The sequence below is a fragment of the Eschrichtius robustus genome, chromosome 10 (assembly GCF_028021215.1).
Source record: "Eschrichtius robustus isolate mEscRob2 chromosome 10, mEscRob2.pri, whole genome shotgun sequence".
NCBI lineage: Eukaryota > Metazoa > Chordata > Mammalia > Artiodactyla > Eschrichtiidae > Eschrichtius > Eschrichtius robustus.
In genome coordinates, this window is record NC_090833.1 from 38,937,252 (window position 1) to 38,952,500 (window position 15,249).

Below are 15,249 nucleotides of genomic sequence, written 5' to 3' on the forward strand. Positions count from 1 at the left end.
TCCAGGATACCCAAAACCCATGCCCCCAGTGCAGTACACAGAGAGCACTAATGTTTCTCTACTAGAAGAAATATTTATTGAGGAGGATCAATATTCTCAGTTGTACTAAACAAAGATTGTTTTCATCAGAGGATGTGTTATCATGAAAACTGCGAGGTTTTCTCAACAACGACTGAGTTCTTTGGAGAAATTTTTTCTCCCTGGAAATGCTGGAGAAGCAATTTCTGTTTGAATAGAAGAGTCAAATCTCTGAACACAGTGCCTTCATCAGGGGTGAGGGTGGCTGGAGGTACCTGGCATTCTTGATGCACGCAGGTGGGGCTTGGATTGGGTACAAGCTCCCTGGAGGACAGGGAAGAGAGTTGACTCTGGCATAATACCTAGTCCTCAAAGGCCACAACTTTCTGGTGATGTCTGATCCTGTCTCTGTTCTGTCTAACACTTGTAAGACAACTCTGGTCAACAGAAACAGCTTCTTGGTTTGAGGACTTGGTACGTGCCCATTCCTCTTGCTGTGGGTCAGAGAGAGCCCCACAGTTGGAGGGATGTCCCTTGTCAGGCTGTACCTGGGTCTGCAGTTTCTTCTTGTGCTGACTTAACTCCAAGGCCTCAGATTTGAACCTACATGCCAGCTTCTCCTCTAGGATCTTCCCAATGGCTGTCATGAGCTCCTGAGCTTCAGGAGGCCCATAACTCACAAAGATAGCTGCACTTTCAACTGAGTCTTGGTGCTGCACAAAGGTTGACGTGAATTTGGCTTTTTGCTGGGGACTTTCCTGGTCTTTGATTTTCCTCTTGGAGTCAATCCACTGAAAAAATCGCCTCATCTTTTTTCTGAAGTAACTTTCTGGAGGAAGCTGTTCATTCTGTGACAGAGGTGGGGAAGTGTCCTTTAATTCTCTTTCCTCAACAGGGTGGCTCTTCTTTCTGCCTGTAGATGTCCCTAGTCCTGAATCCTCACTTCTGTATTCTCCTGCTTTGGAGCCCGGAGGTCTCACTCTCTTTGCAACAGGTGGGAAATTCTTATCCTGGCAGTTCCATAAGACATGCTTAGAGGGATCCTGCCTCTGCTCCGTGCTGGTCCCACTGTCCTCCAAGTGGGCATGCAGCACCTGGGAAGTTGCCATGTCCCCAGTGGAGACACTGTGGACATGAGTCAGTGAAGGCTTGGAAGGCAACCTACCTGCTGAAATCAGGGGCATGTCAGTGGGACAGTGTACAGCCTGGCTATGCTCCTTACCCTCGAATTTAAACTTTAACTCACTAAGGAGCTGGTTTTGAAGGTCTGATAGTTTAGAATCTTGGGGAACAGTTATTTTTGGTGAGGGACATTGGGTGGTCAGGGTAGTTTCTATTTTATCCATATTGACGTATGCCATTTGGGAGCTGTCCAACTCGCTGGTTGTCAAGTTGTCACAATATTGTGATTGAAGAGCACACAGCTCCTTGGCCTTGAATATCTCCCTGGACACATTGGACATGAAAGAATGTTCTAAATTCTTCCCCTCTATCTTTTGGCCCCAAATCATTTCTACTCTATCACTGGAGTTCATGTTCTCATCCCTTGGCTCATGTCCATCCCCGGCTTGCCTTATGGGCACCTCTGGGCTGCATCTGTGGTCTAGTAGAGTCTCACTCTGACTCACTTTGTCTTTGTTTCTGTGTGTGAGCAGCTGAAAAGTCTGTCTGCCACGTTCAATTGTCTGAACGTCCTCTGCAAGCCTTTGGTCGATATCAGAGTGTGATGGCTGCGGGGCCCGCTGTCCTTCTTTGTCCACAGATGAGATAACAGGAAGAGGATGATCCAGCACCGGGACTGAATTTGTAGTCCTCACCTTGTTTCCCTGAGAAGTTTCAGAACTTCCTTCAAGGGGCTTGGAAACCTCACCTTTGGAATCCACCCCAGAGATATGGGTGGTTGAGGAGGGAAAGTCAAATTGAGGAAGAGGCCATGTTTTGGCTTCTCTCAACATATAGAATTTTATGGATTCAAGAACCTTGAGGGGTAGACCCCATCTCTGAGTCACACGAAACCTTAAAATATGGGCTTCTAGCACTTTTCGGGTGTTAGGATCAAGAAAAGAAAGCTCTAGAGTGCTAATCTGGTGGTAGACTTTACCTACCATTGCGATTTTTGAGTCTGCGTCTTCCATATTGGTCTGGGAACTCCCAGAAGGAGGCAAAGTATTGTCGTCAGCCAGCCATGAACGACACACACCTATAGGAATCCTACCTGCACTGATCTGCCAAGACTTCGTGCTCACATGTAGTCTAAGAATGGTTTTTATTTGATTCCAATCTATGTCCTTCCTTGAGACATTTAATAATTCATTCCCTGAGTGATTCCTTGAGTGACACACACAGTTAGTTTTTGTCTCCAAAGCAGCCCTCAGACCCTGCACTAGGTAACGTTCTGAGACCTCTTGTGGACTGTCTTCTGGGCTCTTCTCTAGGATATAGCCAAGATTCTTCCTCATGTCATCCCTTAGCTGAAACTTTGTTGGGGCCCTCTCATGGAAATTTGCTGGGAGACCCAATTCAGTCTTCCCTATATCCTTGCTATCCTTGCCCTGAAGCTCAGAGATTTGTAAGTGAACATGTGTGCCTCTCTGCTGAGGTACTTCTGTTAATTTTTTCTGAGGCTCCATCAGTGCTGGGGACTCTAGATTCCTACAGGCTTGGAGGCACCATCGTGGAATTAGCCTCCTTGGAACGTGGAGCTCCAGTTTCTCCTGGGGTTCACTGGTGATATGAAAATGGCCAAGGACGGAGACTGGTACATAGGCATGGGACGACCGGTTGACCAATGGGAGGTTAAGAGCTTGAGGACAAGTGGCTTCTTGAGATTTCTGGAGCACAGGAACTAAACCCCACAAACCTTCCTGTTGTTTCTGCAACATGTGCCATTCCAGGTGTTGATTTCCAGTCGCGATATGAAAGTCTGACTCATTCTGGAATCTATGGAAAGACACTCCATGGTCCCTAATCTGGGATGGAGAAGAAGATGGTAGAATTGGGAGTTGGGATTGAAGGTGGGCCTGGGGCTGGACCTGAGTGAAAGGTAGGGGCTGGGATTGGGGTTTAGTTTGAGGCAAGGGTTGTGGATGTACATGAGGGAGCAGAAGGGGATGGGAATAAAGAAGTGGTGGAGATTCTTGATCCCGCATTTTGAATGCAGAAGCACTACAGATTCCATTGAATAAAACAGAGTGAGACTCTAGTGGGTAACTACTACTAGAAGCCAGGAGAGTAGCCTCTAGGGACTCACTGTGCAAAGAGGGAAGACCCCAGAAGAACTGGCTATATTTCTGCTGCAAGTTTTCCCCCAAAGTCTTGTCATATAGGAGCTGCTGACAAATGCGCAGCTGCTCGGGTTTGCTTTCACTGTTCCAGCCAGTTTGGGGGGCTCTAGTGTCCTTTACATCAAGTGACTGCAATGAATTCCCTGAAGATGTCCGTTGGTATTCTGACATTTGTTTTGAAAATGGTCCCTCTTCCTTTTGTTTCTTCTCTGAATTCTGGAAAGCCATTTTCTTTTCTATTTGTCTCTCCAAGAGTCCCTGGATGGCCTCCACATGCTTGGTAACAGAGTCTCCCCAGAGACAGGTGTCTGGTAGAGGGAGGGAAACATTCTCTCTCTGAAAATCAGAGAGTGATAATGTGGGGAGGAACACGTTCTTGGCATGAGCTTGCCTTGAGGAGAAGTCTGAAATTGACAGGCTTGAATGCTCAGTGCCTCTGATTGTTGAAACACAAGTGGACAACCCACCAGAGCTATCTGGAGATAACTTCTCCAGAACAGGCTTCAGTAAGATGGAAGTTGATTTAGGTTGAGTCACAGATAAAGTGCAGTCTGGCTGTGGTGAAACAGACAGAGTTGGTGGTGCATGATGACAAGCAGAAGAATCGGGGTGATTCACTGCCTGGGACAAATCTGATAAGGGATTGATATCTTGGGAAAGGATGGGGTCAAGAGAGAAAATGGTATCCGGAGACAAAGTGGCCTCTCGTGGGAGAACAGGATCTGCTGTCTGAGTGTCATGTGGTAGGAGAGGGGGAAAGGCAAGGGGTTGGGGTGGGGAATAGTCCACTGGGAATTCAGAATTCAAGGAAGGAAAAGGCTCTGGTGCCAGAGAGTGACCCAGTGGTGAGGGTGAAAAAAAGTCAACTAAGGGAGTCACTGGGTTAGGGGAGAGAACGGAGGGGGGCAGTGGGGAAGGCTCAAGCAGAGAGGCTGCTGTTAGGTCTCTTGGAGGGACTGTTGAGAAGGCAGGGGACAGAGTAAACGATGACTCAGTCACAGGAGCTGTGGAAGCCAACGGGGACACAGAGGAAGTAGAATCTTCCAGGGCCTCTGGGAATAGCATCCGATTGACCTCAGCAGTTGCCTTATTACACACCTCGCAGAAGGGGTCTGGACATAAGAGTTGACGAAAGCGGGTGGTGTCATCGTGCCGGCCCAGGGGGCTGCAGAAGACAGGAAGTACAAAGATGCAGCCAGGACCAGAACAAACATGACACCCTGGCAGGTCTGGCAAAAGTATGGCTGCCCAATGTATACTATCCTTTCACATTCTTTTACTTCCTTAATCTCACAATAAATCTTTTATCCCCCTCCCCAAGGCTTTCACATTCTGAATCTGAGGATTTTCCCTCCCATGTCAATCCCAGGCTTCACTGAGGCCCTAGAAATTCAAAGACTCCATTAAAAAGCGGGATACAGGAAAGAAGGTAATGTTCAGTCACCTTTGCAGAAGAGAAAGCACCTTCCTTGCCTCCTCTACTTCGCTCTGGCGAGCTCTCCAACCTGGGAAACCAGGAGAGTGATGAAGGTAGAAAAAAGGAGACCTTATAGGAGGCTTAGTAGAATGTCCTTTAGTGGTACCCTTGGTGGATTGGACTTGGAGAGCCCCAAGAACTAGGAAATAGGGTCAGATCACATGGTCAATGATAATAATAACAAAGCTCAAATATGTATGTTGCTTTATCATTCACAAAGGGCTTTCATATGTATTCTCCCATGTGATATTCAGAACCACCCTTTGAGGAATATAGGTCAATGGTTATTTACCTCAAAGAGGAATCTGATCATCCAGGAAGTCAAAGGACTTTTACAAAGTCAGGACACAGAAGTTCTGACTCTTGACATCTCACATGGCCACCTGTTGGGAAACACCCATTGCCCAGGTCCATCACTGCTTCATGCCCAGCGATGAGCAGAGCAGGGAATCTGAGAAGTGTCTCAGGCTCTGACTGCCTTCCCATAAGCCTCTCCTCTGAGAACTCTGGTTTCTGAGAGAAACTGTATCTAGCAGTTGACATCCTCAGAGATCAGGGACCTTGGACCTCATGGAAAAGGCAGGAAGGGTCACCCTTGGAGAGTTCAGATGGGATAGGCAGAACCTTACCTTTCGGTGTTCCACCTTTCCTTCTCCTCTTGGCTGTGCCCTGATGCTGAGAACAAAAAGAAAAGAATGAAGGGCTGGGGCTCATTTCTCTCACTCCTCTCTAGGAAACTCGGATATTCATTATCCGTGAATAATATGACTCTATTTTAATTAATAGAACTTTATGTTCCTTCCTTTTTTCAATTTTAAAGGTTTAAAATGCTTTCAATTTTTTTCTTCTTTGACAAACTCAAAGAAGGGCTTTTGTCTATGAGATCCACACTTGATATTCTCAGACAGAAGTCATCTGCCCAAGGAGGGCATAGCATCTGAGGCCAACAGTCACGTCCATGTCCCTCAGATAGGACCCTGTATCCTGGAGCTCAGGCTCCAGCCTCTGCTCAGAGGCTCAGCATTGCGGCTTTGATCAGCCCAGCACAAAGGAAGGCTTTGTCGAGTGATGCCTGACGTGAGAACGTGACGCATGATCAAGCATTGGGGAACTCTGTTCTCCTGCAGAGATCCCAAACTCTCTAAATAACCCAACCCAGGGCCACAAAGTTACTGCAAAGTTATTGCTTGGGATTTTATCCTGGAATCTCCAAACACTCAGATGGGCCATGGGCTTCAATTGGAAGCCTTAGTCCCCCCAGAACTACTGGCCCTGCCTGGCCTATGATGTTCTATCCTCTCCTTGAACTTCCTATCTTAGGTGTCTCTCTGACCCAATGAATCTCACTGAGAAATGTAAGCAGGGGAACAAGAAAATAAAGAATCATTCTTTGAGAGGCAACTTTTGGTTCCAGCTCCAACATTTAAAGAGCTTGGGAGTCATTACTCCAGTCTTTAGAAGAAGCAAAATCTGAACCAATTGAAAGTCAGTGACTTTTCTTGTAGCATTAGAGAATTAAGGTCACCAGGCAAATCACTCCAAAATCTTCATAGAGGGTGAATGCAGAGAATCACAGTTGAGGTCAGCTTACCTCAAGCAGAGGCCACTGGAGCCATAAATTGATAGGAACACTTAAAAGGACACTGACAAATTGCTAGAGGATGCACATGGGCTAACATGAGAGCGAGAAACTCCTAGGGTCATTATCTTAGGGGGGCCTCCACCTATTCATGGGTTTTGCCTATGGGAACCCCACCAGGTTCTCTCGGTGAAGAGCCATGAAAAATTCTGATGTTTCTGGTGGAGGAGTGTGGGAATGGGAAGAAAAGTAACAATTTTGAAAACATTCTGAAATATCCCCTGAATGTTCTCCATAACGGAAGCTTACTCAGCAGAGGAAAAGACTACCAGAGACTTATCCCACATGGGAGAAGGGAAATTATCCAACTCCAGTTCCCTCTAGCCCTCCTATCTCTTCTAAAAAGTGAAAAGAAAGAAAGAGAGAAAAGTGTTAGAAACATCTGTGAATAACCCAGGGACACAGGCCCACTAAAAGACAGATTTAATCATATCCCCTCCCCCCCAGCACCTTACTACCACATCAACAGGGCTCCAGTATGGTAAAAGAGGATCATAGCCGAAAGAGCTGCAAGGCATAGGCTCTATATAAGGAGGAGACTTAGGGAAATCTGAAGACACCAAGGGAGATTAAAACAAGGACACTATAGGAAATTGAAGTCTCTGACATATACAGCTACAGTAAATATTAAACACAACCAACACGTACCCAGATTAACATAAAACTTCACACTAAGGTCTGTTTACTTCAGTTCCTATTACCCAATACCTTATGTCTGGCTTTCAACAAAAAATTACAAGGTATGATAAAAAGGCAAGGAAAAACAGTCTGAATAGATGAAGCAAGCAACAGATCCACATTCAGATATGACACAGATTTTTGAATTGTCATACATGGAATCCAAAATAACCATCGTTTCATGTTAAGGGCTCTAATGGAAAAGGCAGAAACAAGCAAGAACAGATGAGCAATAAGCAGAGAGAGGGAAACTCTAAGAAAGAATCAAAAGGAAATGTTGGAAACCAAAAACACTATAACAGAAATGAAGAATGCTTTTAATTGGCTCATCTGTAGATTGCCTATGGCCAGGGAAAGAATAAGTGAGTTTGAAAATATGTCAATAGAAACTTTCCAAACTGAAATGCAAAGAGAAAAAGAATTAAAAAAAAAATTTTAACTCAGAATATCCAAGAACTGTGAGACAGTTTCAAAATGTATAATATACATGTAATTGAAATACCAAAAGGAGAAGAAAGAGAGAACAGAGAATAAGAAATATTTGAAGAAATAACAGCCCAGGATTTTCCAAAATTAATGACAGATTAACCATAGATTGTGGGAGCTCAGAGAACACCAAGCAGTATAAATACTAAGAAAGTCTATACCTGAACATATTTTATTAAAACTGTAGGAAACTGAAAGATAAAATCTTGAAAGAATACAGAAGAAAGTAATATCCTGCCTCTAAAGGAACAAGGATAAGAATTATGGGCTTATCATAAACCATGCAAGCAAGAAGAGAATTGAGTGAAATATTTAAAGTGTTGCAAGAAAAAAAAATCACCCTAGAACATTGTGTCTAGTGAAATTATCCTTCAAAAGTGAAGGAGAAATAAAAACTTTCTCAAACAAAAACTGAGATACTCATCAGCAGCAGATTTGCCCTGGAATAAATGTTAAAAGAAGTTCTTCAAGGAGAAGGAAAATGACAACTCAGATCTACATAAAGGAAGGGAAAAGAAGGAATAAATGAAGGTAAAACAAAACTTTTACTTTTCTTATTCTCAACTGACCTACTAATGATAGTGTATTGGGTGATTATAGTATATGGATAAGTGAAATAAATGACATCAGTGTTACAAGGGACAGGAGGGAGGAATTGGGAACTCTGTTATAATGGAACCTGCACTACCTATAAAGTGGTATAATGTTATATATACAAGTGGCCTTAGATTAGTTGTAAATGTATATTAAAAATTCATGGGCAACCATGAAAATATTTTTTAAAGAATACTTGACATGCTAAGAGAAGAGAGAAATGGAATCATATAAAGTGCTTGTTTAAAATCAGAAAAGGCAGAAAAAGAGAGGAAGAAAAAAAGAATACACATAATAAATACTAAACAGTTACAGATATGATAGATATTAATCCAACTATATAAAAAAATCGCTAAATGTAAGTGGTCTAAATTCACCAATTAAAAGACAGACTGTCAGTGGATAAAACAAGATCCAATTATATGTTGTCTACAGAACACCCACTTTAAATATAAAGACACAGATGATTAAAAGTAAAGGGAAAGAGAAAACTGTACCATGTTAACACTGATGAAAGAAAGCAGGAGGAACTGTATTAATTTCAGACAAAGCAGACTTCAGAACAAGGAAAGTTATGAGGGATAAAGAGGGGCAGTACATAACAACAAAGGGGTCAACTCTCCAAGAAGACACAACAATCCTTAACATGTACACAATCTAACAACAGACTGTCAAAATATGTGAGGCAAAAACTGGTCCAACTGCAAGGAGAATTAGGTGAATCCACTGTTATTTTTGGAGACTTCAACACCCCTCTATCAGAAATGGACAGATTCAGCCGGCAGAAAATCAGTAAGGATATAGTTGACCTAAACAGCACCATCAATAAACTTGATCTAATTGACATTTATAGAATACTTCATCCAACAACAGAATACGCATTCTTCTCAAGCACACATGGAACACTGACCAAAATAAACCACATTCTGGGCCACAAAACACACCTTAACAAATATAAAATAGAAATCATACAAAGTATATTTTCAGACCATAATGGACTTAAACTAGAAATCAATTACAGAAAAATAGCTGGAAATGCCAAAATATTTGAAGAGTAAACAACATGCTACTAAAACATGGGTCAAGGAAGAAATATCAAGAGAAAAAATATTTTAAACTAAATGAAAATTAAAATACAACTTGTCAAAATTTGTGAGTTGCAGAAAAAGCAGTACTTAGAGGGAAACTGATAGCATTGAATGCATCTATTTGAAAAGATTTAATATCTTTGAGGGACTCTGGTTTGCTGACCTGATCAATTTCTCCCTGTTTCCAAAATATTGGGAAACATGATTTCCTCCTTAGGTAGCACAGTGACAGAAGAAGGAGCCCCACCCAACACACAAAGGCAAGGATGGGAAAACCTAGGAAGTTGAGCTGGAGCTCAGCCATGGTGCAGTAAGGCTCCTCAGACAACGAAGATGGTCCAGATCATCAGAAGTGCATTGCTGCCTCAGGCATCTGGGCATTGAAAGTGCACATTCTAGACTAGAGTTCTAGGCCCACATCACAGAGGTTAAGCGTAAACACCAAAGGTTCTTGAGGGTGGGGGAGGGGACAACACAAGAGAAATAAACCCACAGTCGTTCCCCCACCATCCAACCCAGCAGATCTATCCATCCCTCCAGGGCCCTTTAGATACCTCTAACCCACCTTCCAACCCACACATTTACATACCATATATTTACCTTAGTGAAAATTTCTATTTATTCCACACGTTACCCAAATATTACCTGAGACCCTTTTACTGCTTGGTGATCTACCTTTGGACTCCACATAATATTTAAAACTCTGCTATGCCAAGGGATTTTTACCTCCAAGCCTTCAGCTACAGCTTCCCCTCATATATAATGTGTTCTCACCTGTATGAAGCCAGAAATATACTCAGAAGAAATATACCCCCCCCATATCTCCTCAAAAGAATTCACATTCACCAAAAAGTGTGAGCGTGCAGAGTAGCCTGTACCAGTGAACAGGAAGCATAACAAAAAGGGAAACAAGGGCATGGCACACCCATGAACCTATGGCAAACAACTTAAAAATCTTTAGTAATTCTTTCTTTCCTAAAATCCCTCTTAGGCTATTTAGCCCCCTAAGGTTCTCAAATCTAGCCCCCTCCACCCATACAGTGTCTCATCCTGCTGCTTGCTCCCTCTTCTGACAAATCCCTTCTCAAAACATTTAAATTTTTTTCTTTATTTTACAGAACACAACCCGAAGGACCAAACACACCCTGATTTAAGGAGTGGGCTTCTCTTTAACATAACTTCTAATGAGCACAATATTTAGCAATATGTTTTAGTTCTTTTGAACCACACTCATGGTTACTTCTTCTATGAAAAGTTTTATGATTTTTTTCCCCATCTACTTTCTTACTTTCCACCAAAATTCCTGTTGGCATCTCCATACTTTTTTAAACAATGATGTCATTTTTGTTGATGTGTATATGTATTTATTTCATCTCCCCGTGCTAGTCATTTAATAGTTGTAGCCCTTATACCTTCATTATTTAGATTATAAACTGCTGAAATTAAGCCGTGTCATTTCCTTACTTTGCTTGCCTGTATTCCCTCGTTGAGTCTGATGAATCAGTCTTGACCCCAGATACCTAATTCTCTCCCTCCCCTATGAGGAGGATACTAGTAATGACAGCTCCTTTCTTTACCTGTCTTCTCCTGCAACCACAGCTCCACTGTTGTCTCTACCCAAAAGGAGGGTACATTTCAAGCCCACTCCATCTCACATACGCTCCTCCCTTGACTACAGGAGGTGTATCTGTTCAGAAAAGTCCCTCCACATATCTTTGTATCTCTGGTATTGTTTTTTTTATAGAAAGTCTGGTCCTGACTGTCCCCGAGGTCCCTAGGATTCACAACTGTAAAAACATCCTCTAAAGTTTGAGCAATATAAGCTCCACCAAAAGAATTTCCAGGAGAGAAGGGGTCAGAAAAATGACACATAAAATATATTCTTCAAAAAGTGGCCTTGTCATAAAAAAGAAAGACCGAGAAACACCGATCCAGATTAAAGGAGACTAAAAGCACACGACAACTAAATGCAGTCTGTGATTCTGAATCCTGTAATGGAGGTTTTGAAAAAAAGCCACAAAGGACATTACTCAATAAATTGACAAAAATGGAATATGAATGGGAGATTAGTTAAAAGTTTTATGTCATTGTTAAATTTACTGGAGGGGATAAATAACTGTACTGTATGTAAGAGAATCTTCTTTTTCTTAAATACACAATGAAATATTCAAGGAGAAGGTGCATGATGCATGAAATGTATTTTCAAATATTCAGAAATGTATGCATATTTTTCATATATGTGTGTGTGTGCGTATTCACACATATAGAGAAAGGGGAGGCAGGGAGGGAAGGAGACAGAAACAGAGACAGAGAGAGGAGAGAGATCTCAAATGGGTCAAAATGTTAGTAGGTAAGTCTGGATAAAGGGTACATGGTTTTACCATCCATGCAACTTTTCCACAAGTTTAGTTATTTTCAAATAAATACATTTTAAAAATAGACCATTGCCTGCTGTCCTGGATTTTACCTAAACTTTGAGATTTCTGCCTTTGATTCTTGCAGCTACCACCATCACCATACCCAAACCCCAGAAATGTGTAATGCCAGCTTTAAAAGTTATCTCACGTTCTGTCCCAGGCAAGAAATCTGGGATCCTCTGCACATTTCAACAGGATTTTACAAAATGCTGAAGAAGAGCACCACCCCCTCCCCACCAACAAATTTTTTTTAATTAAACACAATACAAAAAAAAAAAAGGAAAAAAATCAACATGTTTACAGCATGGAACCCCTAATTTTTCTTCTCTGGTGCCACCAGGTCATCCGTCTTCTGGCGTTTTGTGGTGTGAATTGGTTTGCCAGCACTTCGTCTGCTCTGCTTGCCAGTTACCATTCTTCCACCAGATTTTTGTCTTCCAAAAATGTGTTGACATCTTTTGTCGTATCCTCTCTCCTTCTAGTCATCCTTAAGCACTTATTCTTCTTAAATCCTTTGTTTGAATAGTTTTATTGAAATATAGTTCACATACCATACAATTGACTCATTTAAAGTGTGTAATTCCATGATTTTTAGTGTACTCACAGACATGTGCATCACCACAATTTTAAAAACATTTTCATGACTTTAGAAAGAACCCCGTAACCTTTAGCTATTACCCGCCACCCTTCATCTCCCAGCTCTAAGCAACCATTAATCTACTTTCTGTCCTCTCTTGGTTTCCCTATTCTGAACATTTCACATGAATGGAATCATATGTAGTTATTTGTGACTGGCTTCTTTCACTTAGCATAATGTTTTCAAGGTTCAGCCATGTTGTAGCATGTATCAGTGCTTTTTAATGCCAAAAATATTACACTGCATGGATATACCATATTTTACTTACCCATTCATCAGTTGATGGACATTTGGGTTGTTTCTGCCTTTTAACTCTTATGAATAATACTGCTATGAACATTTGTTTATAAGTTTTTGTGTGGACATATGTTTTCATTTCTCTTGAGTATATACCTAGAAGTGGAGTTGCTGGGTCACATAGTAATTCTATGTTTAACATTTTGAAGTGCTGACAGACTGTTTTCCACAAGAGCTGCACCATTTTTCATTCCCACAAGCAGTGTATCAGGGTTCCAGTTTCTCCGCATTCTCACCAACACTTGTTTTAATATGACTTTTTGTTTCTAGGCATTCTTGTGTTTGTGAAGTGTTATATCATAGTGGCTTTGGTTTTCATTTTCCTGATGGCTAGAGATGTTGAACCTCTTTTCACCTACTCTAACTTTTTTTTTTCATCTACTCTTGCTTTTAATGGCATTTGGGGAAAGAGAGAAGATAAACAAGTGTGTTTTATCTACTGTGTTTAACTCGAAACACAATAGCTCATTTTAACTGTGTGACAGGAAAAATATTTTCTTGTAAATATTTGAAAACACATATAGTGATGTCAAGTCTTTATCAACATGCACAGTTTACTACTTCTATTCTTTCTGCATGTTATAGTTACTGTGTGATTAAGGGAAAGCAATATTGTGCACTGAATTTGATCTGTAAGATTACTTCTTGTATGGGGTTGAGGGAGGAATTCATTCAAATGACTCCTTAGGGTTGACTAAAAGGCAGAGCAGAACTGATTTCCAGAGCCTCTAAAGCACAATGCTTTTTTGTCACCAATGCTGTGTACATCTGTTGTGAATAACTGTGTACCACAGGTGATAAATATCAAAGAAATGTGAGAGCTTTGACATGGGCACATAGCGTATGTCTTAAGAGATAGATGACAAGATGTTTAAATGGGCTTTTACACTTTAATCATAGTGTAAAAGATGGGATGTATCACACATGCCAAATGATAACTGTGAAAGCTCGGTGAGGGGTGTATGGGAGGTTACATTGTTCTGTCTGCTTTTGTGCATGTTTAAACATTTTTGTACTAAAAAGCTTTAAAAATAAAAGATGTAGAGTGACTCATAAGGAGAGGGAGGGAGCAAAAGGATACCTGGCCAGGGTGATCAGTCCATCAAGACTAGAGTTTAGCTATCTCTCAATAAGGAAATTTCAGGAAGTGTAATTCCTTTGAGGTTGGGAAAGAAACTTCTTTCCATATAACAGGAAGGAAGAAGGAAAGGAGGAATGGGAAAGTTTTGTTGTGTGGTTTTTTTTAAGGATTTTGATGAAAATTTCCCATCTCATGACTTCTAGTTCCTCTGTGAATGGTGGTTTGGCACATCTGCTGAGCAAGTGGAGATGGCCTAAATTTGAGAAAAGTGAAGGAGATGTGAAATAGATTTGAGTAGCACTGGAGAGAAAATGGACTAAGGAAACAGTGACCTAAGTTCCATTTGTTTTGTTCACATGTTAGTAAGCATGAAATAAGAATTTGTGGGATGGATGCATTATTTCCAGGTAGTATGAGGGCTGAATTTATCATGGCATCAGTAGACTTGATTGTGAGATTTAATCCAGTAGTCATCATCTACTTATGGGAAGGTATTTCTGGAAAACGCAGAGACAGGGGATTTTGCCAGACAGGAAGGATTAAAGGTGATTGGATGGGGCCTATTTGTAGTGGAGCTTTTTAAATGTTGCTTACCTGATAGACCATGAAGCCTACCTTGGAGAGAGAGAAAAAGAAGACAAGAACTTGGTGGATAGAGGAAGAGTAAGTGGAAAAACGACCTAAAGTTGAAAAATTAACGAGTAGTATATAAGCTGGAAGGATGGAGGATAAGGCCAAAGGGTGGAATGTCAGACTGTATTATTCCAGATGGCAGAAGTGTTCCTGGTAATAAGCTCTACAGTGTGGCAGTGACTGCACTGGAAGGGAAGTAAAAATGAGATGATGTAGGAACAGGGAAGCTGGGTTATTGACAGGTCTATCCACATGGAAGTTAGAGCCCTACACCACTCCTCACCTCTTCATGTTCCCCACCCTGGGCCCCCTCCCATCTTTTGTCCCTCTCCCGGGGGCTCCACGGAATCTGCCTTCTCTCTGTGACCGTAAGCTTCAGATATTGTAGGATCAATGTCATAACTCTGGATAAGAAAATAAAAGTAGTGAGAGAAGGCTGTAGTGGACATCTATTTTTGTTTTTTTGTTTTAACACCCAGTATCCATAAGTCTTTCTGGAAAAACTACCTCAAGTGCTCTCTAGGATACTCACCCCATTTTTGAGTCCCAGTCCGTACAAGTAGAGTTGCCTTCCCTCTAGACCTCATTGTAAGGGTGGGTATGTGTGCAGCCTTGGCCAAAAAAAGGAGGTCCATGGTAAGCCCCCAAATGTCTGATACCCCAGTGCATAGTCTAGGACTCACCTCTGGTTCATGAGCTGCAGGTATTCTGGGGGAGGGGTACCATGGCTCCACCAAGGCTATTAATCTCAGTGGTGGCACCTTCATCTTGATTGATGAACTGTACACACTAAGGGCGATATCTTGTATATTCCCATCAAGCACAGATGGAAGGAAAGCACCATGATCACCTTCCCCAAAGGGGGGGATGCCATCTTGATGACATCCTTGGAGATACTGTTTTAGTACTCAAAGACAGCC

General features: G+C 41.8%; 1 protein-coding gene across 1 annotated transcript; it reads right to left on the reverse strand.

The window, feature by feature from the left end:
* Window positions 1-380: 380 nt before the first annotated feature.
* LOC137770933 (spermatogenesis-associated protein 31D3-like) lies at window positions 381-15,096 on the reverse strand. Its single transcript, XM_068553980.1, has 5 exons — window positions 15,013-15,096; window positions 14,291-14,311; window positions 5,409-5,454; window positions 4,747-4,807; window positions 381-4,491 (listed from the first exon to the last, which is right to left on the reverse strand). The coding sequence occupies exons 1-5, from the start codon at window positions 15,094-15,096 to the stop codon at window positions 381-383; spliced, it is 4,323 nt and encodes a 1,440-aa protein (XP_068410081.1).
* Window positions 15,097-15,249: the final 153 nt, after the last annotated feature.